At 43.1% G+C, this 23,729-nt stretch overlaps 1 protein-coding gene across 5 annotated transcripts in view; it reads left to right on the forward strand.

Annotated features, from left to right (window-relative positions):
• ELOVL5 (ELOVL fatty acid elongase 5) overlaps positions 1–23,729 on the forward strand; it is a 99,110-nt gene that overhangs the window by 41,243 nt on the left and 34,138 nt on the right. For all 5 annotated transcript variants that reach the window (XR_005526642.1, XR_005526641.1, XM_039222952.1 and 2 more), the window contains 2 exons: positions 7,566–7,631; positions 10,683–10,870. Coding sequence is in view for 3 of the 5 variants with exons in the window: in XM_039222952.1 (XP_039078883.1) it covers positions 7,574–7,631; positions 10,683–10,870 (246 nt within the window). In the remaining 2 variants the exon portion in view is untranslated. The remainder of the gene's footprint in view (positions 1–7,565; positions 7,632–10,682; positions 10,871–23,729) is intronic.

Here is a 23,729-nt window from a genome sequence, read left to right on the forward strand (position 1 = left end):
TGGACTTGATTTTCTCCAACCTAGAAAAACCTTTTTATATTCCGGAAACAGTCTTGTGACTACGAAATTAAAGCACTATTTGATTTTTCATGTTATTGGCAGCCAACTTGAAGAATGTTCCCATGCCTGCATAATGCAAGTTGACTGTTAAAGAGATGAAGGGGTAGGAGAAGAAAAAATGGAGGGAAATTTCATCCTGAACCCTTGTAGCTCAAATAACTCATTTTTAGATGAACTGTGACAATTCAAAAAATAAATAAAACAGGATATGATGAGGAAGTTATACTAAACAGTAGTTAAACGTCTGCAGTAAACACATTTTTAAGCCAAAAGTAATGTGACTACACTGATACCTCAGAAAAAGAAATTTTCGCGGCAAGCTGCCTGCTGCCTGTTACCATTGCCTTAGCAGCAAGAAAAGCCAAGACTTGACCTTAAAGATCTTTACTACTGTGAGTTTAGAAAATTAACTTTCTTCACTATCATAATTTTTAAAAAATCTTACTGTCTTTTAAAGCCAATTTGCCCTAAGATCTGAGTACTTTGTTGTTGCTGATCAGCCTTCCCACTTACTCCTGCCCCAGAGGTAAACAGCCAAGATGATTAGGGTTTGCATTCTTTTTTTTTTTTTTAATGTTTATTTATTTTTGAGAGACCGAGCACAAGCAGGTGTGGGGCAAAGAGGAGACACAGAATCTAAAGAAGGCTCCAGGCTCTGAAGTATTAGCACAGAACCCGATGAAGGGCGTGAGATCATGACCTGAGCCGCTTAACCAACTGAACCACCCAGGCACCCCAGCGTTTGCATTCTTATCAAAACCAGAAACTCATCTTGAGCACTGTGATGGGAGCAACTTTCTACACCGTCTCTCATTTACCCCAGCAACCTTTTGTCGTCCCCGCCCCCCCCGTTCTCTCCCATTTTGTTGCCCCTCTTGGGAGCCAGATAGAAAGAGGGGGTGCACTGATTGGCTTAAAGCTTATTGTGATGTCTTTCCACCCCCCCCCCAACAAGCCTCTAGCAAGCTCTTTGATAATAGATCAAAGAGAACACTAATGTTTATTTAAGTTCACCTGGGCATATCCTCCTCGTGGAGGGAGCTGACAGGTGGATTTTCCACATTAGGAGGACTCTCTTTCGAGGATGCTGTTTTTGCCTTTTTGTGTTCTGCTTATGTCAGTATGTCCAGGTTTCTGCCTTTTGTGCAGGAGAAGTTCCTGTGTTTTCTCTTACATTCAGGCCTGAGGCTCACCTCAATCCTAAACTCTTAGCATATGTGGGAGGAAATTGTCCCAGGACACAGAGTTAATACTTGATTCAGGTACTCTGTCTCACACCCACTTAGAATCTAGTAATTTATGGAGAGTGACCAGCCCCGATTAATCAATTTCCTAAGTGGGATACTTACAGTGAGGCAGAATTATAATACAGTTGCATGGTTACCAAAGACATTCCAGAACTTGATAGTGGGAAGTGGCTTTCAACTCAGTGTGTCTTTTGGAAATTGTGCATAAAGAGGAATTCTTTCAAATCTATTCTAATTTCCTACTGCCTCTATTTCCTACTTTTATCCCGTTTTTATTGTCCTGGTTTTCTGTGTGTGGCCTAGGAACTGGTGAACACTTTGAATACTGTTATGGTTGGAATTTTTTTTAATGGGTCCTATTCCTTCCCATCATGACCAGTAATTCTGGGAAGCCCTGTAGTTTGAGTGAGCAACACAGACTTAGGGTTACAGAGGATGGGGAAGTGATGCTTGGCTTGATCTCAGTGTGATCTGGATCCTCAGAGGTGCTGACCATGCCGTTTTCCTGTCTGTGTGCGGAACCAGCCAGATCAAAGAATGGCTTATTCTGTTGCTTCATTTAGGACCCAAGCTCCTCTTCCATGGGCCCAGTGCCTGGGCTTGGTCCCTGCTAGTACAATTGTATGAAACAGCTGTGTTCCCTCTTGGCCCAGCTTGCCCCAGCTGCCAGCAGGGTGACTCGGGTCATCGAAAAGTGATGTCTCTGGCCCACTGGCATCTTGGAAGACAGGGGACAGGCCGCAGACCTGGCAGTATGGTTGGATGGCTTGTGCAGACTGGGTCATGCCATTCCCAGGATTCCAGATCACTAGGCAAAGTGTTGGGTTTTACAGAGCCCTTCGCCTCTCCTGTTCCTTTAGATAAGTGCAAAGCTGTCAAGCTGGGCCCACAGGCCACTCGGCAAGTGCCCGCCTAGCCCGGCAGCGAATAATTCATTTGCTGAGACCTTCTGTACTGGTCCCGGGGCACAGCAGATAGCTCAGCAAGGGAGACAGGGAGCAAAAGGGCCTGGTGCTGGCAGGCAGCCTCAGCCAGGGGGGTGAGGGGACGGTGGCAGCGAGCGCAGTTAAGGTTTGGCATCTTCTGTTCTCCGACTTTTGGGCACGTGCTCTCTGCAAGTTGTGCCATGTGGTTGCTTTCTGCGGACCAGCACAGAGTGAGCTCCGGGTGCCAGGAGGGGTGTGGGGGGCAGAAGGCCTCCCTCACTGCTTCCATCCCCTGCCCCTGGCCTTGCCTGTGGCCTCCAAGCCTGCCAGGCACGTGCTGGCCTTGGAGCCATTGCATTCTCCTGTCCCTCTACCTGGAGGGCCTTGTGCTCTGATGCTCTGTCCACTTGGGTGTCTGCTCGCTTGTCACTTTCTCTAACCATGTTTTCCACAGTAGATCCCATTCTGTGATCCTGCCCTCTTTTCCCTGCTATATGATGTTCTTGCTGAGAGTCGCTTTACATAACAGTGTGTGTGTATGCGTGTGCGTGTGCGTGTGTGTGTCTCCACCAGTCTACAATTCTGTCTTGTTTCCTGCTGCATCCCTCAGGGCCTCCGTGCCCTTGGCATTGGGTAAGTGGACGATGTGAGTAAGCAAGTGCCTACCTGGTACTGGGAGATGCTGGCTACGTGGCTGGCTGGACGGAACCCGGAGCTTATACTTAGTCAATAAGGAAAGTAAACCTTTGGCGACTGTCTCTTGGTAACCTGTGAAAAAAACAACCGTGTCTGATGGGTTACGGTATGTGTCCGGCCATGGGAGTGGGGGCGAGAGTTTGGGGGAAACCTTTAACATGTCAGAGTCCGGCCCAGAATCGGGCCTGTGGCTCACGGTCAGGACTCTAGTGACCAAGGCCCTGTGCGCCAGAGGCTGCCTCGGCCCCTCCTTTCTCCCCTGCACCGGAAACGTTTCAGGAGCGATGCAGCACTCAAGTGTTACTCTCCCTGCGTGCCCTCTCGGAGCAGGTCTGGCTGGCTGCTTCGCGGGTTCCCAGATTTGCCTGGGAGAAGCTCTGCCAACCTGAGATGGGAATTCTCAAGCTCAGAAAAAGTGCAGTCTAAAAACAGAGGTGCTGTCTGTGAGAAAATCGCCTCTCGAGTGTGCTTTTGTTAGAGGTGTCTCGTCCCAGAAAGACGGAGGAGTGCTTCTGAGGCCGCCAGCTTGAGGGGCTCTGCACCGCGTGGGTTCATACTGGGATTACTCAGGATAGATGGCTGGTGACAAAATTCTTTAATATCTCCAAATACTAAATTTCACAGCTTCTTCTGGTAACCTGCTGCTGGCTTCCGTATTCTTGGACTGAGACTTTACCTTATGTTTAGGCAAGCTGCTTTTCTGTTGCTGGGATGGTAGCCTGGGTTGTCACGCTGAACTACGTGCTAGGCATCCAGCTTACAACGGTAGCTCATGCCACCAGTCCTGGGCCTCAGGTTTTCCAAGACCACTGATGTTCTCCCCACTCCCAACTCCATCCTACTGTCTGTTTCCCGTCATTTGTAACTTTTTTTTTCTTACTTCTTTCCACCTTTTCTGTATCTTCCTTTCGTTAAAAAGGCAGGCGGTGGGGGGAGGGGGGGACAAGTGCACCTGAGTGACTCAGTCTGGTAAGTGGCTGACTTTGGCTCAGGTCATGATCTTGCAGTCTGTGGGTTCAAGCCCTACATTGGGTTCTGTGCTGACAGCTCAGAGCCTGGAGCCTGCTTCAGATTTGTGTCTCCATCTCTCTTTGCCTCTACTCTGCTCATACTCTGTCTCTCTGTCTCTCAGTCTCTCAAAATAATAAATAAAGATTAAGAAAGAAATAGTGGTTACAGCCCCTCTGAAAGTCCTCTTGGTTAAAATTTAGAATGATTCCATTATTACTTTTGTCAGGCATCTTCCTAATGTTAGATCCCAGAATACTGTTATTTGAATGTTATCTTCATGACTTGGTGTTAAATATACAGCTTGTCTTAGTATGCATTATTCTAACATCTACTCATTTGCTAGATGAGTTTGGTGTTGGTTTATAGCATCTGGCTTCTTTCCACACCATGAATGTCTAGTTTGTTCTGGGTGTTTAGGTATGCTCCTTTGTGTTTATCCCTACTTGGCAATCCTTTGTACATAGTAGAAGCCTGATAATTTGTGTATCTGATTTGTACGTTCATTTTAGCCTTGTCTTCCATGTTTAGATAATGCCTCATACTGACCAGCCCCTCTCTCATGTGATGTTATCAATGCACCCACCTTCCATTGCTGTCCCCCTGGGGGTGTTAGGACTTGAAAGGGACATTGTGGGTGGGTTATCATGATGACTAGGGACTCACTGATAGTACTGAGTACACAGGGGTCAGGGATGAAAGGCCCCTCCTGAGAAGCATGAGTGGCCATGGATGGTTGGCAGTACTCATTATGGAGTTGAACCTATTGTAGACATACAGTAGGAGACCTTTATTGAGGACCCACTGTATGCCTGGCTCTGCCCTCAGGGTCTTACATATATGAAATCATTTGATCTTTTTAACCTTTGAGGCACTTACTGTACATTTCCCCCCATTTTATAGATAGGAGATTAAATAACTGCCCAAAGTCATACTGCTAGTAGGTAGAAAAAATGGGTTGCAAACCCAAGCTGTCTAATGAAGAGCCCAGCACTGAGCCACCTAATTACCTGCCAACCTGTTGTGCCCCATACCTGCTCTCAGTGCCTTTGTGCTTAATACCTGGGTTTTATATGCGTAATGAGCTCCATTGTAAGCTATATGCCCATTAAGTAATAGCAGGATCTAGATTTCAAACTGTTTTGGAAAAAGGTGGATTTGTCCCCAGTGGGCAGCTTATCCATCAGTAATTCATCCAGTAGTCATGGCGTTTACAACCTCGTTCCTCCTTGTGCTTGTTTGCTCTGATTGAGGGTGAAGGGGACCCAGGGCCCTCCACATAGATGGCCCACCACCCATCACAGGTAAAGCTAACCATATTAGAGTGATTTTGATTTCACAAAAACATGATGTTTGTCTTCTAAAACTATGTGTTCTAGATGATTTTCAGTAGATGATGGAAAATAATTGGATATGGTTAAATTGTTTTTTTAACTGCAGGACTTTTAATAGATAAAGCATTTATTTAAGGATGGCATTCTTTTTAAAAGGAATTCTGCTTAGGAAGCATAAAACTTAACCAGTTCTTAAGATTTTTAAATGTTTATTTATTTTAATTTTAATTTTGAGTGGGGGAGAGGGATAAATACATTCTTTGTTTCATTTATGTATTTATTTTAAAATAATTTATAAATGTATAAATGTATAAATATTTATAAATAAATTTATTTATAATTTAATAATTAATAATTTATAAATATATAAATATTTATAAATAAATAAAGAGAGACAGAGCACAAGCGGGGTGGGGGGGAGAGGGAGGCAGAGAAAGAGGGAGACACAGAATCTGAAGCAGGCTCCAAGGCTCCAGACTCAGAGCTGTCAGCACAGACCCCCTATGTGGGGCTCAAACTCACAAGTTACAAGATCATGACCTGAGCCAAAGTTGGATGCTTAGCTGACTGAGCCACCCAGCCACCCTTCTCAAGATTTTTTAGAATGTTCTGTTCCCCAGAGAGGTTCTGTCTGATGCTCTTAGGAATACAGTATGTTAAAAAGCAATCTAATTTCTGAATTTCAGAAGGGACCTAGTACTGTGATGTGTACTTATTAAGGGACCTAATTGTTGACACTTGGACATGTGGGAGTTGGTGGCCTCCTGTTTCCAGCCAATGGGTTGAGGGGGAGTCCATGGTCCCTGCGCACCCCCACCCTGGGGGCAGTACAGATGTCAGAACAGAACCTGGTAACTATTGCTTTCTAAGCGTTCTTGCTGGTTCTGCCTGTCTCTTTCTTACTCCTGGCTGGATTCTCTGCCTCACTACTGCCAGCTGGACTGACTCAATTGTAACTACTAGAGTGGTGGATAAAGTAAAGTGTATCCACGAAATTAACCAAAGAGTACATATACTTCAGTGTCATAAACCAAGGAAGAGAAGTATTGTTAAGTGATTCACAGCTTACTTAGTTAATAAAACCAGTTTTGCCTTTGCCCTTTGTAGGTAAAATATTTGTGGTTATTTCTCTAAGAGCACTGACCAGGAAAATTGAAAATATATGCCTTTTAACTTTAATATAGAAAATCTAGTCAATATGCATGTGAAAAGATGCTTAGGAATACTATAGAGGTAAATCTTAAATGGGGGGGTGGAATGGAGGGAGCTATAAAGGCTTAGAAGATGAAGGTAGATCTGTAACTATGGGTATCACTACACAGTATCTCCAAGATGTTTCAAGTGAAGGCAAGCAATAGTAATATGTACTCTCCTTGATACCACGTTGTTTTCTGTGTAATTTTTTTTTACTGTGATCTCCATAGTAAGAATATATTTTATATCACAACAAAGTACATAGTACTGATATTGTCATACTCATGTAATACAGTACAGTAACACTGAAGACTTAGGGAAATATTCATTCTCACTAGGGACAAAGCACTGTTGATTATTATTTCTATTATTATTAATAAAATTATTAATGCTACACTGACCTAATCATCTATTAATGGATTGAAATCCACAATTGTAAAAACACCCATTTGGCACGATTCCTTTTGTGCTCACAAGAGAAAAATCCCTAGAGTTATGTCCAAGAAAAGTTACTATTAGGTCCCTTTGAACAGTGGGGCTCTGGGATTGTGGTTGGAGCAAAGGGATGAAATCTGTTTTACTGTCTTTTTTCATTTTTGGTATTTGAATTTTTTATCATGGACGTGAGGTATTTCTAAATAATAATGGATGCAAATAGCAAGCAGAGGAAACCATCTTTTTACCCGTGGGCTTCCTTTCTCTAACATGGCTCTTCCTGTCTTGGCCCCAGTCTTTCATCAAGCTTCAGTTCTTGCCCAGACGGGATCATCTCCCGTCTGCCACCTTTTTCAGCCTGGTTCCACTCTTCTCCCCTCTGAGATTCCAGCTTCACGGGAAGCATTTTTTATGGAACTGCGAAAAGAAGTTCAGAAAACCAGCACTTCATTTATAACATGAATTCACGAGATTCTGTCTTTACTTTTGATTTCCAAATTAGACCTAACACACAAGTTACTTTGGGAATTAAAAAAAAAAAGCTTGAACATAACCTTTTCCATAGCACATCTTTGAAAAGGATTTGTTCTTGTTCTTTTATGAAAAAAATACTGTATAAAAAGCATTTTGAGTAGAGATTAATCAATGTCTGTTTTTCTTAATAGGTTTTAAAATGGAAAATTTTGATGCATCACTTAGTACCTATTTCAAGGCATTGCTAGGCCCCCGAGGTAAGGTGGTTTTTGGTTTTGCTCCCCTCCCCTTACAGTCACTTATAAATATTGTATGAAGAGATTCTAGAAAACATTAACGTCTTCTGTGAGAAGACCAATGCTTTGTCCTAGATAACAGGGGGCTTGGAGAAGTCCTGTGACAGTCTTAAAGAGTGCAGTGTGCCCTGGCTATCAGAGCAGAAACACAGCTGCTGTGACCCTCTGCTGACATTAGCTGGAGATCAAATTGTGCGGAAAGCTTGTAGCCTGAGAACGCTGCACCTTTCACCATTATTGGTGGTATGTTTCCTCAATTCTTGTGAGTCTCCAGCTGGAGCTGGGTTTCAAAATGCACTCCTCTGGTGGTTTAAAACTGTTACCCTTTTATAATTTGAAGGGCCTATTAATGTCCTTTCATGTTGTGTCACATCAGTGGGTAAATACACCTGATCTGACTTTTTATACTCCGTCATTTATTTCCTTTAAGGAAGTAAATCGGCTCCGTATTGTGTTCTTTGAATGTCATCTGTAATATCTCCTGATGTACCTATAAAGAAGGAACTTTATAGGTTTACAGAAAAAGCCATTAAAAAACTGTAAGAAGCTTTTAAACAAATGAAAAGATTGTCAGTTTCACTTATGATTTTTAAAGTACAAAAGAAAAGAAAGGAAACTTCAACTCTTAGTATGGTAGAGATGAAATGTAAGGGTGTAAAGAAAGGCCTAATTGATATGATCTCTTTGGAGGGTAATTGTGTTTTTATTGAAATCAAAAAGCACATACCTTTTGACTCCGCTATTTGACTCCTGAGACTTGATCCCTTAGCTAACCTTGATCATTTATTGCAGAGATGTGAATAAGGATATTCCTTTATAGCATTGCTTGTAAAGACTGGAAATAATGTACATGTCCACCAGTAGGAGACTGATTAAGTAAATAACTGTACAGCCAAATGAGCAAAACTAAGTTGATCATTTTATATATTCTTGTGTTGAGATAATGCCTTATTTCAGCTTTATGGGACCAAAAAAAAAAAAAGGTCCAATTTTAAATGGCTGAAACAGTGACAAAAATGATCTGTTTACATTACCAAGACTGAGCAACTCCTAAGTTATTCCAGGGACCCAGGACTCTTGTTCTTGTCATTCTGTACTTCGCACCCTCAGTCTATCAGCAGTTCTGTCCTGGGAAAAAAATCCCTCCACCTTTCATGGTTACGGGATGACCACAGCAGCTCCCGGTGGCACCTGCAGAGGGGGAAGGAAGAATCTGTCCATCTGCATGCTTGTAAGAAGGAACTCTTCCCCAGGGCCTTTCACCCGGCTGTCATCTCCTCAAAGCTCAGTGGCCACAGTTGCTTCACATGCCCATGTCTGAACAAGTCACCAGAGAGTGGGCGAGGACTAACATAGTTGGCTACATCCCTAAAGATTTACTGCCTGGGGGCATGGTGGGGATAGCCACTCTGGCAACACTTGGCAATATGGAAGGAGGCTGGATACTTGCAGATATGGCCTTACAAAATTTAAAAAGCAAGGTATAAAAAAAAGGGAAGATGTAAGATAGAACATTAAATAAGAGGAAATGGGAGGTTTTTGTGTGTGCATTTATTGTGTTTGTGATGTATATGTAGACACAAACATATGTAACAATCTGATGTTAGTTGCTAAGTGGGAACTTGCTTCCTCACAGTTGACAGCCAGGGCCTAGAGCTGAGAACAAAAGGTGCTACGAATCTCCTCAAGTACACTGTGGCCAGCCACCTCCCTGCAGGACTTCTAAGAACTACCAATTCAGCAGAACTGTGGTAACCCACTCCACCACCTTAGCATAAGTAGTGGAGAGAGGGTGGAGGGCATCTCCCTCTGAAGCCAAGGGAGGAGCATGACAGAGACACCCTGGGAGAATTTAGGATGTCTGCAAGAAAGGAGACTGACAGTCCATTCCCCAAATGGACGGTTGCTTTTCCTGCAGGATCAAGAGAAAAAGCATTGGAGAAAGCAGGATGGTCCAGTCAGGAGGTCCAAGAAGGGACAGAGACTGTCCCTGCTAGCTGCTGCTTCTCTGAGGATGCAGGAAGCAAAAACTGCATGTGCCTCTGAGCTCCTGAGTCGGTGGCCTTGGAGGGTAGATCAGATTGAGGAGTGATAGGTTTTGGGGGCTCAACAAAGCAGCATGCAGACAGGAACATGCAGCAGAAGTGGCTTCTGGAGGTCGGCCACAGGCGGAAGTTGACTCTTACAGGGGACAAGTTAACACCTAGGAGGTCTGGCTGCCAGAGAGTGTGCCCCCATCCAAGGAGAGGCTGTCAGATTGCTGCTGGCAGCTCCGTGGAGCTAGTTGTCCTCCTCTCTGCCAAGGAAAAGGGATGGGAGAAGGGAGATTGCTCCTGCACCTGTAGCCACGCCCTTCCCCCCCCCCCCCATCAGTGTAGGTCTTCCCTCTCAAGCTTCTACTGCTCACATGGTTTTTTTTAAAATAGTCACTGTCACTGCTGCTTCATCTTTTTTTTCCTTTAAAATTATTGTCCCCTCTGCTGTTGACCATTGCCCTCCTAGCAGATGGTGACTTTCTAATCAGTAATTGTGGCTAAGCTGGATAAATAGCATGTTTTCTGAGTCTTTACATGCTGGGCAGACTGGCAGACACTTGACCTAAGATGAGGACTTCGGAGTTCAGAGACTGTCATTTCTGGAATTTCATTACTGTCTCTGTGCATCATTCAGCAGATCTGGTCCATAAATACAGTTAGAAATTTTAGCTTTCTCCTTGGTTTCTTTAAGATGCATTGGAGAAGATTTCTTCTTCTTCTTTTTTTTTTTTAAGTAAAAGCCACACATGATATACACATGTTATTATTCAGAACATGTAACAAGGAGCTGCACCTTGTATGACAAATATTGAAAGCTCCTGCTTCCTCTTCCAGCTGCTTTGCTGGCATTCGGAGCTTGAGAATTAGATGACTATTACAAAATTATTGGGAGAGAAGATTTTTAATGTTTGAAAAAGCTGTGGTTTTATATCTGCCTTATTAATCACTGTATGTTTTTTCTCTTCTTATTTTCCAGATACCAGAGTAAAAGGATGGTTTCTTCTGGACAATTATATACCTACTTTTATCTGCTCTGTCATATACTTACTAATTGTATGGCTGGGACCAAAGTATATGAAGAATAGGCAGCCGTTCTCTTGCCGGGGTATTTTAGTGGTGTATAACCTTGGCCTCACATTGCTGTCTCTCTATATGTTCTGTGAGGTAGGTCTCTTCCTTCAGTGCACTCCGATCACTGTCCTGAATTGTATTCCTAGAGGAAGAAGGGCAGCTTGTTGGGGGTGGGATGGGCGCACCCACAGAACAAATACGTTTACTCCATTTTGAGTATGTTTTAAAATTGATTTTTCAAAATGCGAGAGCTATTTGTACGAATATGCCTTTTAGAATATCTAAAATAGAAGACATGGCTATTGATTCTTTGGTTATGTTTCCTATTGTATTCAGACTTGAATATTTTCAGAAATACTTTTATGCAAGCAGAGTACAGAATGGCAAATGAACAAAATGTGAAAAAGACAGATCTGTGCACATTTTATGATGGAGCATTTAATAAATGCAGGATTCTCATTTGGAGGTGGGGAGGAAGGAAGTGGGTGGCAGTTGTGTTCAGTGTGTTTTACGGCAAGTCAGCCTCTCGCCTGATCTGATAACTGTAAATAGCTTTGAGATTTGACAAGTTATTTTTCAAAAGCTAAGAAGAGAGGATAGTGAGATCTGCGTTTAGGATGTGAATGATCTGTAAGTTTGGGCCAAGTTGTTTTTTCTGTGTAAGTGGGATGTTGAAAGCCATATTTGATGATCTCAAAGGCTAACATTGTAGCCGAAGTAAAAAGGGAAGAAGTTGCCATCAAAACTGAGGTCCTCCCTCTTTTCCGCGGTTATGTAATACAGCCTTCAAAGTGAGGGAGGGACGCTGCCCTCCAAGGGTAAGCAGGGTGTCTGTACATTTTTAGGGGAGGGACTTGATCTTTCAGGCTTGCAACACAAATGTCTCCCAGCACAAAACCGTTGCTAAATCTCTGGGTGGGGAATTAAGCCACACGTAAACATTTGCAAGCACTCCCATTTAGATTTTTAACCTTTGATGGTGGCTTTAATTCTCTAAGGAGTAGTAAAGAAGAAATAGGAGGAGAGGGAGAGGAGAAATCAGGATGAATCTTAAAATCAGTGTTTAGAGGAAAGCATGAACTCCATCAGGCTCAAGCCTCTGCATCTGTCTGCATGTGGTCGTGTGCAAGAGCGTGTCTGGGTGCATGTGCCAGTGTGAAATGCTGTCTGATTGTGAGAGGTAGTTGATTGCACCTGGGCCAGGTCTGTGTCCTGTTCTCCTACGTATGTTTCAGAAGCCAGAGGAAGAGTTTATGATTAGAACGGTAGATGTTACCATCTTTACTTTCATCTTTGATACTCTGTCAAATGCTTACAACTCCCCCCACCCCACCCCTTTTTTTTTTTCTTTTTTCTGTCCTGTTCTAGCATGAAGGCAGTTTAATTAGCCTCCAAGATGGATACTGCAGGGCTGGAGGCAGAGGCCTTGCACAGGAATGGCTCCTGGGCCCAGCCCTGTGCACAGCTCCTTGTTCATGGGATAAACCTGCTTCAGGTTGTCAGGTGTTTAAGAGTGAACTGTTTACTTTCCCGTAATTGATAGATGATACAACCATTTTCCTTAAGAAAGCTTTTATGGAGTTTATTATTATGCATAACAATATTCTAGAGAAAAATATTTAAGATTATTAAATCTTATAGTGGTTAAGGATCTACCTTATGTTTCCCAAGCCCTAGAGACAGAGCTATAACCTCGTAATTTCACCTCTCTTAAACAGATAATTCTTGGGTAAAGAGGGGAAGCAAAGTGTTGTATAAATTGCTGCTATGTGCAGGTGGCTGAACTTGGAGGGTTCCAGAAGCACCGTAGTAGGAAACACAGATTTTCCCTGACAGTTTGGTGAGAACTAGAGAAGACGTTGAGCAGTCTCAGCACTGGATAAAGAGACTAAGAAATGTACAGTCGGAAAACAGTTCATTCCTGATTTAGAGTGAGTACATAGAGCAGTAATAATAATAATAATTCCTTGGGGCACTTGGGTGGCTCAGTCGGTTAAGCGTCCGACTTCGGCTCAGCTCGTGAGTTCGAGCCCCACATCGGGCTCTGTGCAGACAGCTCAGAGCCTGGAGCCTGCTTCGGATTCTGTGTCTCCCTCTCTCTCTGTCCCTTCCCTGCTTGTGCTCTGTCTCCTTCTCTCAAAAATGAATAAATGTTAAGAAAAAATTTAAAGTGTTTAAAAAAAATTCCTTAAATCATATTTCTAAAAAATCTATCCAAATCAGATCTGCCAGAGTTTAAAATAAGCCCTAGTACCTCCCAAGTTAGATAGTATTTACATTTCAGGTTTGTGTGACTTTTTTCCCCCTGTATTTACATAAATCCATCAATAATATCACTGTACCATAACCTTTGTCAATGTTTTCATTTCATTTTAGCTACTGTGGTTTTTTTCTTTCACTTAGCATTTATATTTCATTGAATTTTAAAACCTAGGAGGGATGTCATGGGGTTTTATAACAGAACAAAGTGCAGAGGGGATGGATCCCAGGTGGGGCCCCTCATTTCAGAGAAATGTCCCAAGAGCCATTCACCTGTGGTCACACAGATGGCAGGGTCATGATTCTTCATCTTTATTTTACCCTTCTGCTTATCTACATATTTGGGTCCATAAAGAATTTTAAAAATAAATATGTAGTCATTGATATTTGTGTTTATTTAATCCTGTGGCATGAATTCACAGCTGCCTTGGCAAGTTCTAGGCTAATACAAATAAAATTAACTGTCACTCGAGGAGACAAAGAGAAATCTTGAAAGGAGAGAGGGAACAAGGAAGTAAAAGAGGGAGGGCCACTATAACTTTAAAATTACCAGAAGAAGGAAAATAACTGTTTTAAAACTGTGAAACGGAGTTTAAAATGTAGAAAAAGTTTAGACTTATTTATAGTTAATGCATTTGATGGCAAGAAAATTAAAAGAGACATGGCAATACTTCTAATTACCGCATGAACTTGGTGTTTATTTCTAGAAAAATGGTTCTGGATCCCTGATTAGAAGTGTCGTTGAATAGTGGTATGTTTTAGATTGAAGGTCTAGGGCTTTATGGCCAGCCATTTAGCTTTTACGTATTAAATTAGGTGTTACCTAAAAATACTGTCAGTGGTGAGGCTCAGAAATAAAATTTCAGTTAATAGAAAACAGCTTAGTTTGTGTTACTTACTCACAATTGTAAATCTCTATCCTCAGCAGCAAATATAAAAATCTTATGTGCCTCTAAGATGCAGGGCGTATTTCATGCTTTTTCAAAGCTCCACTCTTTCTCCAAATTATCCGTATGTCCTCCAGCTCCAGATTGAGAGCCCCCAGCCACACAATGCCAGAAGTGGCTTCTCCTCGTCATGCGCTGTATGTCCAAGTTGGGCCTGTTTCCACTGTCCCCTCTAGCTAAGCTTTCTGAGACACTTCTGACTCCTTTGTTAACATGTCACATGTGGGAGTTCCACTCAGGCAGCTGCTGTATCCCAGCCCTTTTGGTATATCTGCTCTCTGCCCGCCTCTGGCCTCGTGTCTGCCCTAAGCTGAGAGGACCTAATTGCTTGTTTTGTTACAGTCCATAAAGGGAGCATCCCTGTCATCAACCTGGGTCTCAAGTGCACTGAACCTGGGACTCAGCAGTAGCTGCAGAGGAAGCAGGGTCAGTGCTGCACGGTACACTAGGCTTTGAATTTTAAGAGCTTCTGGCCCCTTTCCTCAGGAGGAGACACTGAGCTCTCAGCCTGCACCTTCTGCCTAGCTCTACTCAAACCCCCCAGTACCAGTTTCTTTCATTCTTCTAGTCTCTCCTCCAAGAAACTTCCTTTGTGACCTAACCAAGCCCACCTCTCTTTGACAGTCTTCCATCTCATTCTTGAAAACTCTACTCAAGGATCAATTCCCCCGTGAAGCCAGGAGAACACTGAGTCAGAGGACTTCAGCTATACAAGGCAGTTATTCTTTAGCTGCTCTTGCCTTCCCGCTATTCCCAACAAACATGACACATCGCTTTCCATTAAAGCGCTCCGTGGGTGTGGCCTCTGCCTCCTGTCCCTCACACAGATGACCTGCTTACAGGATGGCTGTAATCTCCCTGTCTTTTCCCTTTGTTAGTAGGGTTCCATCAAATGTATCCTGAGCACTGGGATAGAACAAAGCAAATGCCAAAAGAAAAAAGAAAAGGCCTGAACCACCATTTTACATTATTAACAACAAAATCACAGATTACAAACAAGATTGTTTTTTGACCACTCATGTATCTGTATTCCCTTGCAGTTAGAACTGTCCCAAGCATTCAGCACATTTAAAATGTAATTTTAATACAATTGAGGAGCGCCTGTTTGTCTCAGGTCATGATCTCACAAATTGTGAGTTTGAGCTCTGCATCAAGCTCTATGCTGACATCTCAAGAGCCTGCTGCCTCCTTTGGATTCTTTGTCTCCCTCTCTCTCTGCCCTTCCTCTGCTCACACTTTTATCTTTCTCTCTCAAAAATAAATAAACATTAAAAAATTAAAAATAAATAATTGATAGCTGACTGGATAGATGGATTTGGCTTGGCATAGATCTAAAACATTCTTCTCCTTTGAATTTTTATTTTAAATTGTAATTTCAGAACTACTTCAAAATATGAAAAACAAAATCACATAAGCAACACCTGTACACTTCACACACATTGATATTTTATCATCAGTTTGAATTGTTTATTTAAAAAAGAAAATATTATAAAAATGCATCTGAGGTACAGCCCCTTCCCAAATATAACTTCCTTCTAAAGTTTATATGTTTCTTCTCTGGATATGTTTTTATACTTTTCAATACATGTGCATGTATATACTATAGTAAATAGTATACTCTGAGGAATTTTTTTAACTTATGTAAATGGTTTACTGTTTCTACTCTTTCAAATAGCCTTCCTTTAGTCAGTATTGTATTTTGAGATGAATCCATGTTGAATTTTAGAGATTCAGTTGATTAATTTTAATTTTTGTAGTATTTCAATGTTAGAATTTATTATATCATTTTGTGCAGTTCTTTTTGCATGGACGTATAGGCTTCCAATTGATAGTGCTTTTATTGAGTACTCTTGTCTCCTTGTGCAAGTGTGGGGGTTTTTTGTTTGTTTTGCCAGATATAAAACTAGGACTTTAATGACTGAATCTGATAGTCTCTTGTCTTTTAGTGGGGAAATTTACCCATTTTCATTTAGCGTCATGATTATTTTGGAATAATTTCTTTGACCTTTTTTGTGTATGTACATTTCTTTTTTCACTTACTGATTTAAAAATCATTCCTTCTAATTCTATATTTTAGTGTTACCGGTAAGTTTTCAATACGACTCCTTGATTTCATAAAGTCTAAAGTGAATTACTCTTTCTATCCTCCTGAGTAACACAGGACCTTAGAAAGTTTCTTCTCTGATCTCTATCTTCCATGTCTCTGTTGTTGTGTTGAGTCTTAGCGTATTCTTAGGTCCTGCACAGTCATCATCTTTACACTCAGCGCTTGCTGTTTGCTGTGCTCACTACTGACCTGTGAGATTCATTCTTTCCTTTGAGGCTCAGTTTTCTTCTTCTGGAGTAGTTCTCTCCTGTGAAGACTAAACTCTTAGTCACCATTGGAGCATCATTTTATTCATCTCTAAGCGTGAATAGTATTTTAGTGGGACACAGAATTCTAGATTAAGTCATTTTTCTTCAGCACCTTGAAGATTTATTCCAGGGAGGTCAGCTGTGGTCCTGTTTTTGTTCATTTGTAGGTAATCTTTTTTGGTCTGGGTACTTTCTAAGTTGCATGGAAAACTAAGAACAGTTGCCTGGGTAGTCTTCTGCTTCCCTGTAACTCATTCGGGACTTGTGAGCCTTCGGCCTGAGAGTTTATGTATTCCATTAGTTGCAGAAAGTACTCTGCCATCATTTGCGTCACCTGACCTCTCCTCCTCTCTCCACTGTGAGACACTGCTAGATCATCCCAGATTCCACACATCCTGTCTTTTGAATATTGGTGCCTCTTTATCTCTGTCCTCTGCATTCTTCTGATTCACCCACATTTTCATGTGTCTCCTGTCCCATCAGTCTGTTGAGTTTTTAGTTTAAATGACTGTATATCATTTATTTATGAAAGTTTCTCACTTGTCTTTTGTTTTATTCCATAACCTAGGAACATTGCAGATCTTTTCTTCTCTGTGATCTAGATAGGACAGTTCTCTCCAAACTTAACCATTTTCTTTCAACCACATCTGTGAGGTCATACCTCTGGGAATAATTATTAAATCTTTGTTAGATCTCTTCTTTGAAAACAAAAAGAGTGTCTGGTGTTCTGGATAGGCATCCCAAACTAGTATTGCTGGGTAAGGTTATCTCAGGTAATGTGTCTTCCCCAAATCAAAGGAAGATTTTAAGAGGACTTCAGTGTAAGCAAACTTCCTCTTTTCTCAGTGGTGCGTTGGGCAGGGGCCTCATCTTAGAGTTGGGCATCAACAGTGAGGCACTTGCTTTGGAAGGTTCCATGCAGCTTTTCTGTGTGTGAGTTTATAGTGGGGGAGCTGGTTCTGTTTTCGTTCAGTTTGCTGCATTGCCAGAACTAGACGTCAGTACTTTTTTTTTTTTCTCTTTGCGTCTCCTTTTGAAGACTTCAGATGCTTCTTTATTGGAAAGATGAAAGAAGTGTGCTGGGATGGGCATTCGGCTTGTGCCTTCTGACCTCTCCATAACTGCGGGGTTGACACTGTTAAAGCAGCTGGGCAGGCACCTGACAGCCTGTCCCTCCCAGGGCTCTGGCTTTGAAGGTCCTGAGAACCACAGAGCGGTTGCTTTGGAAACATTATATTCTAAACTGTCTTGTTGTTTTTCTTTCCCTTCAGGCTTTCCTAAAATAGAAATGTTATTGTGGGGAAATAAGATTTGGAAAAACACTGAAAAGACCTGGTAGTTGATTACTGAATTATACTCTTTTTTAAAAAACAGGATTTTGTTTACTAAAGTACTTTGAAAACAATATTTACTATTCTGTGTTTTCTCATTTAACAGAGGTACAGAGTTGAAACATCTGGTGAGATGAATACTTCTCAGAAAGGCCTAATCGTTGCCCTAAAATAGTTCTCACTCTCAGTTCCCCTGCACCTGAAGCTCCTTGCTCAGAAGGAAACTTTTCTCGGGGGTGGACACACTGCACACAGTTAGGTTCTCCTCAGTGCCTTGTAGTGGGCAGATGGAGAAAAGGATGCAGCCCAGACAGCCTTCCCTTCCCTTCTCACACCCAGCAGAAAAGGGAGGATTACCTGCCAGTCGAGAGCAAGCTTTGGAGTTGGTCCAAGGCCAGGCCTGACCTCTCTAAACTGACCCCACAAACCTCTAGGGTAACTTGTCCTGGCAGCCAGCGGATGCGGAACACAGTACTTTACAAATCCTCAACCAAAGCAGACTTCATCTGCAAAGCAAGAGTCTGGTAGGTGGGCCAGAGATCTCTCTTTAAATTATTCAAAGCATGCCCTGGCTGGGGCTTCTGTAACAGAAGGAGCAGCACCACTCCAGGCCTGCTCATGGGCCTTCATGGTTTGGAAGCAGAAGGAGCAAACATCTGGCTGGAATCCTGGCAAAGATTTATATATAGTACCTGCCTCATGCCAGGTACCGGGCTGGCCCATTGACTGCTCATCACACGCCACTGCCCTTACTGTGGCTGGAGCCTTCCCAGGTAGCCTGGGATTCAGGTCTGTACCTCAAGCCATGGTGCGCCACGCTCTCAGGATGCCAAGTCTTGGCTTGAGGTTCTCCCTTGCCACTCTCACCCCTGTGAAATAAAAAATGAGCATTTCTGGCAGATACATGCAAGCTACTTAGCAGAAGCCACTGCTCAGGAGGCCTGAGAAGTGAGAGGAAAAGACTACCAGCTTAAGAGGGCAGGGTGTGGGTTCAGGGAAAGATGCCAGACATACTTGTTTCAGGTTTGGATGAGGACAAGCTGTTTCTTTGTGCTTTGTTCTAGAGACTTTTCTAGTGTACAGAGCCTGTCTTTATGACTTAAGACTCTTCCATTCAGCAGTAACATAAGGGTTGTTCCTGGTCATAAGGAAAAGAAACAAAACACTTGTGGAGGTTATGAATGTGAATTATCTTAAGTGGGAATCCTTATGGGTCTGGACATGAAAGATTTGAAACTCAAAGCCGCATGCTTTGACCTGACCCTATTCCATAAAACACAGCCAAGAGCAGCTAGCCAAATCCTGGAAGAAATAGGTACTTTGAATTTTGGAGTAGCTGCTGGTTAATTTCAAACCAAACAGCTGCTGAAGTCCAGAGAATTCTTCATGGATGGAGTACCCCATCGTGCTCTTTGTAGGGATTTGAAAACAAGCAAGGCAGGTCAGGAGCATGGAACTCCTGTTAGAGATTGCAAGTGAACTGAGAGCCAGAATTCTGGGTGTTCAGTGGTACCACACCAAAAAGCTGTATAACTTTGGGGCACCCATATCACTTCTCATCTTCCTATCCCTATTGAAAACATGAGCTTATACACAAATCTAAAAAACACACACTTGGGCATTCACATGGAAACGATAAAAGTTGTGAAAATGTCAACCACACACTTGGTGTTGCTTAGAAATGCCATTTGGGTCCTCCAGATACAACTGAATTCCAGTATGGACAGTGTCCAGTCTCATTCTCTTCTGTTGGGTGGATGTGTGCATGGGGGTAATGACCACACAGCTCACCAAGGCCGTATCACTAAGAGCAGCCAGCCCTTTTGGAAAAAGGTTATCTTGTGGCTCTGACATCTTGGAATATTGGGGTGAATGGCTGATCATAGCTGCCCAGGATGACATTCTTCTGCTTATCTTTTAAATGTTAAATGACCTTATTTCTTGAGATGCTTTGGTGGCATTCCAGAAAGTGCCCTGGAAATGCTTATCATGCCAGAGGCTATACCTCATTTGTGGCTAAATGTGGTATTAGGTGTGAAAAGTCACCTCTTACCATCAGAAATGATTCACTCCATGAACTGAGTCATCCAGACCTAGCTGAGCTATTCACCTAACTTTTTTCTTCAAATGAAAAGACACATGAAACCACCTTTGGTTATTGAATTTGTATCCTAAGAAGAAAAAGCTTCTAGTTCAGCTTTAATTATAGCTCTTTCTATGCTTCTGGCTTAAAGTCTGCTTTACTCCAAGGAAGGAGAAAGCACCTACGATTTGTAGTAGGGCTATTTGTATCTTGATTACTTGGGAAAAGCTAGGTAGAGGAAATGGTGCACACTCATTAGCTCTTGGAGGAGCTGTACTGTGCAGGGAGTGGCAAGCTGTTTGTTGTGGCCTGCTTTTTCATTGAGGTACAGCCCTGCCCTCTTTTGAGCTGATTCCCAGAAGCCCAATGCAGAGAGACCTGTCCTTACTTTCAGTGCCTCACCTTCGTCCAGCCTCCTGGCCCCTCTCGCTTTGCAGTGTCTGCAGCAGTGTGTTGAATTTCTGGGGAACTGACCAGAGCAGCTCTGGACAGAAGCCAGGCCTGAGCCTTGAAGGGAAGTGGTGGCTAAGGTGACTTTGACTAGAGCATTGTCTCCTCTGATGTGTTCCTAGTGGGGCTGGAGGGAATAGCCTTGAAGAGACCATGTTGTTTCCCTCTGATGGGGGATGGAGGGAACAGAACCCTCTGGCACTGGCCCATTTTGCGGAGACTTGCTGAGTCTTAGATGAATACACTTTAACTCAGGTGCTTTGGTCTTTGTGTGCTAAATTGTTCTGTCCCTTCTGAAACCTAGGATATTTGGAGACTTCAACTTTCCATGTCCCCCCAGTATGACATTTGATGGGGACTGGTTTTTCCATCCTGTGAAGAGAATTCAGATGAATATTGTCAAATTCAAATTTCACTAAAATGCTTTGTTTCAGTTTCTCCATCTGCAAAGCAGAAATGATGTCTTTTGGGGGTTTGTTTTGTTTTTGTTTTGGGGTTTTTTTTGGCTATGAATAACACATTAGACCTCAATTTGGGGAGCAAAAATCCATGCCTTGAGCTCTTTGTCATTAGCTTAGCAAATACTTATTCAGCATCTCTAGCATCAGGTCCCTGTACTGCATTCTGTGGAAGCATGAGCCACAGTCCCCACCTCTGTGAGCTTACCAAAGGGCCTAAGACAGACCCTATAACAAGGGCTGAAAGGGAGCATATGAGCACATACTACAAGCCATGGCAGGGTGAGCTTAGAGGAAGGCGGCTAGACTTCAGGTTGGAGTGCCCAAGTGAGCGATCAGGAAGAAAAGAGAATTTTAACCAAATTTTGAAGGTAGATAGGATTTTTAGAGCTAGAGATTGGGGTATGGGGGGGGGTACCTGGGTGTAGACAGCACTCAGGTTGAAAAGAATAAGCTCATGGTCACTGCGAACTGTATTGTGTTTCCCCCATGTGCCAGCTTGGGTAGATACGCATTTGTACACTCCATCCGTGTCATTTACTTCTCAGGGCGGCCTTAAGAGGTGGGACTGCTCGTTTTGTCCTGTTTGGGAAGCGAAGAAACTGAGGTGTATAGAGATTGAAATACGTTGTCTAAGATCACCTAGCTAGGATTTAAAGTCCTCCTGGCTATTGCCCAAACCTGTACTCTGCCCTTGGCCACTGCGAGGTGGGTGAGGAGTGTCATGCTTGGAGAAAGGGGGCCTGTCTGACTGTAGGTGATGGAGAGAAAGGTCACCTTGGGGGAGTGTGTAGAAGAATGTGAATGCTGTGCCTAGGGCTTACGATTGGGTTTGGAAGGCACTAAGAGGCACTGAAGGTTTTAAACCCAGAATTCAGTGGTTTGGGAGACCCTGGGGCCCCAGTGGAAGTGCTGAGTGGCAGCAGTGAGCGAGTGAGGGAGAGCTGCCTGGCTGGCAAGGAGGGCACTGCAGGGAGCCTCTGCGGGAGATGAGGATGGCAGCTTAGGGCAGTGAAATGGCACACGAAGGATGTGAGCTTCTGGTTGGTGTACCTGCTTTATGCTTCAGTATTGGGGAAGTTCATCCACCCAAGACCTGAAGTTCTTGAGCTTCAAGAGATGGTGGGTGTTTTAGATAAGGATGCTTCCCCCCATCTGTAGGAATAGGGACCAATGGAATTTTAAGGTAATTACCTTCAGGAGCAAGGCAATCCAACCTGGCTGTCTTCTGAAAGACGTTTCAAAAGAAAAACATGTGTCGATCTCTTCTGCTAGAGTTACCAGACCCTTCCTCGGTTATGGTGCCTCAGGATTACAGGGAAGGATTAGTTCTCCTCTTCCTCAGAGAGCTCCCTTGATCCTCCCCACCCTCCCAACCAAGGCAGGCATTCACGGATGCAGACATCTGTACCTTTGCACACACACACCGTCCTCTTCTCAAGTTGGCAAAAGCAAACCAACCCAGGGTGTGTCAAGACGCTAGAAACCAAAATCGTAGCTGGAAAACAATGATGGTAGGGCCTAGAATTTTGAATTGATAAGATGCTAAAATTTCAAAACTATGTCCTAGGTGCATGATTTATTGTTTATAAATTTTAACGAGATGTATCTTACAAATGGCATAAATTTATCTTCATGAAGAACTCTGCTGTGTTGTCCTTTTTATCACTTTCAGGAGTCCTGTGAAAACCTTATCAAGAACCATTAATTCCCTTTCTGTATCATCCAGCCACAGATGAGAATTCATTGGTTCCCTCAGGGGGAGGAAGGAATGGTGGCAAGAGACCACACTTTCTTCTCTCGCCCTCAGCTCTTCTGAGGGCACACATGCCAGCACCCCCCTCTCCCAGCCCCTCTTGGGGTTCAGGCTTTGTGTCTCGATTCTTGGAACTTGAGATAAGGTCTGCATGTGGTGTGCTTAACTGGCCGTGACTTAAGAGGACAGTATTGTTCAGAAGGATAGTAGACCTAATAAATTACCTCGTGATGTTGGTCTTTCAAAGATGGTGCAGCATAGGGGCGCCTGGGTGGCTCAGTCGGTTAAGCCTCTGATTTCGGCTCAGGTCATGATCTCTCTGTGAGTTAGAGCCCCCTGTCGTGCCTTGTGCTGACAGCTCAGAGCCTGGAGCCTGCTTCAGATCTGTGTCTCCCTCTCTCTCTCTGCCCCTCCTCTGCTTGTGCTCTGTCTCTCAAAAATAAATATAAAAAAAAAAATTTTTTAAAGGTAGTGCAGCATAGTTTGTGTGTGGTCTGTTTTTAAAGTCTTAACATAGAAATTATAGAAAGTTAGAACAGAACCCTTAGAGATAATTTAGTTCAACCTCACGTTTTTACATAAAAGTATCCAGGGCCTGAGGAAATCGGCAAGCTCACCTCAGGTCCTGGGCCTTGGTGGATTGCAGCCTAGCTAGCCCAGCGTTTGAACCTTCCACTTCCTAATTCAGATTCTTCATGACAGAACAATGCCTCCCTCCATCATGTGTGCTCCAAACCCCTGTGCTGGCCTTTGGCCATGAAGACCATGTTAATGCTTAATGCTTTTTTATGTATAGATGATGACAAAGCCATAAGGCAAACCACAGAAAGGAAGTTAATAGAAGAAAAAGCAGTTTCTAAGCAGGGCTTCCAGTGAGAGTGTGATGGCCACACCCACTACCGGCATTTCTGAGGTCAGGCTGGGTGGAAATTTAACCGTTTGTCTTCAGGTCCTTGTCATCCTTCGTGGCTCACCCACCATGAAACCTGTGTTTCCCACTCCTAGTTGCACGTTGGAAATAGCTTGAGAGCTTTGTAAAAGGCCCCTCAAGGTTCTGGTTTAATGATCTGGGGCGAGGCCAGGCATTAGTTTATAGTAGTTCCCCAGGTGATCCTGTTACACAACTAGAATGGGAACCACAGCTACAGACTTTAGCTGCATCAGAGTCCCGTGTAAAACAGCCTACTACCACAACGCTAGCTTTGCACCCAGAAGTGCCTGATTCAGTAGGTCTAGGGTGGGGCTTGGGGTTTTGTGTTTCTAACAAATTTCTGGGTGATACTGATGCTTCTGGGTTAGAGACCACATTTTGT

Source organism: Hyaena hyaena, unplaced genomic scaffold, assembly GCF_003009895.1.
Source record: "Hyaena hyaena isolate Hyena2069 unplaced genomic scaffold, ASM300989v1 scaffold_1223, whole genome shotgun sequence".
NCBI lineage: Eukaryota > Metazoa > Chordata > Mammalia > Carnivora > Hyaenidae > Hyaena > Hyaena hyaena.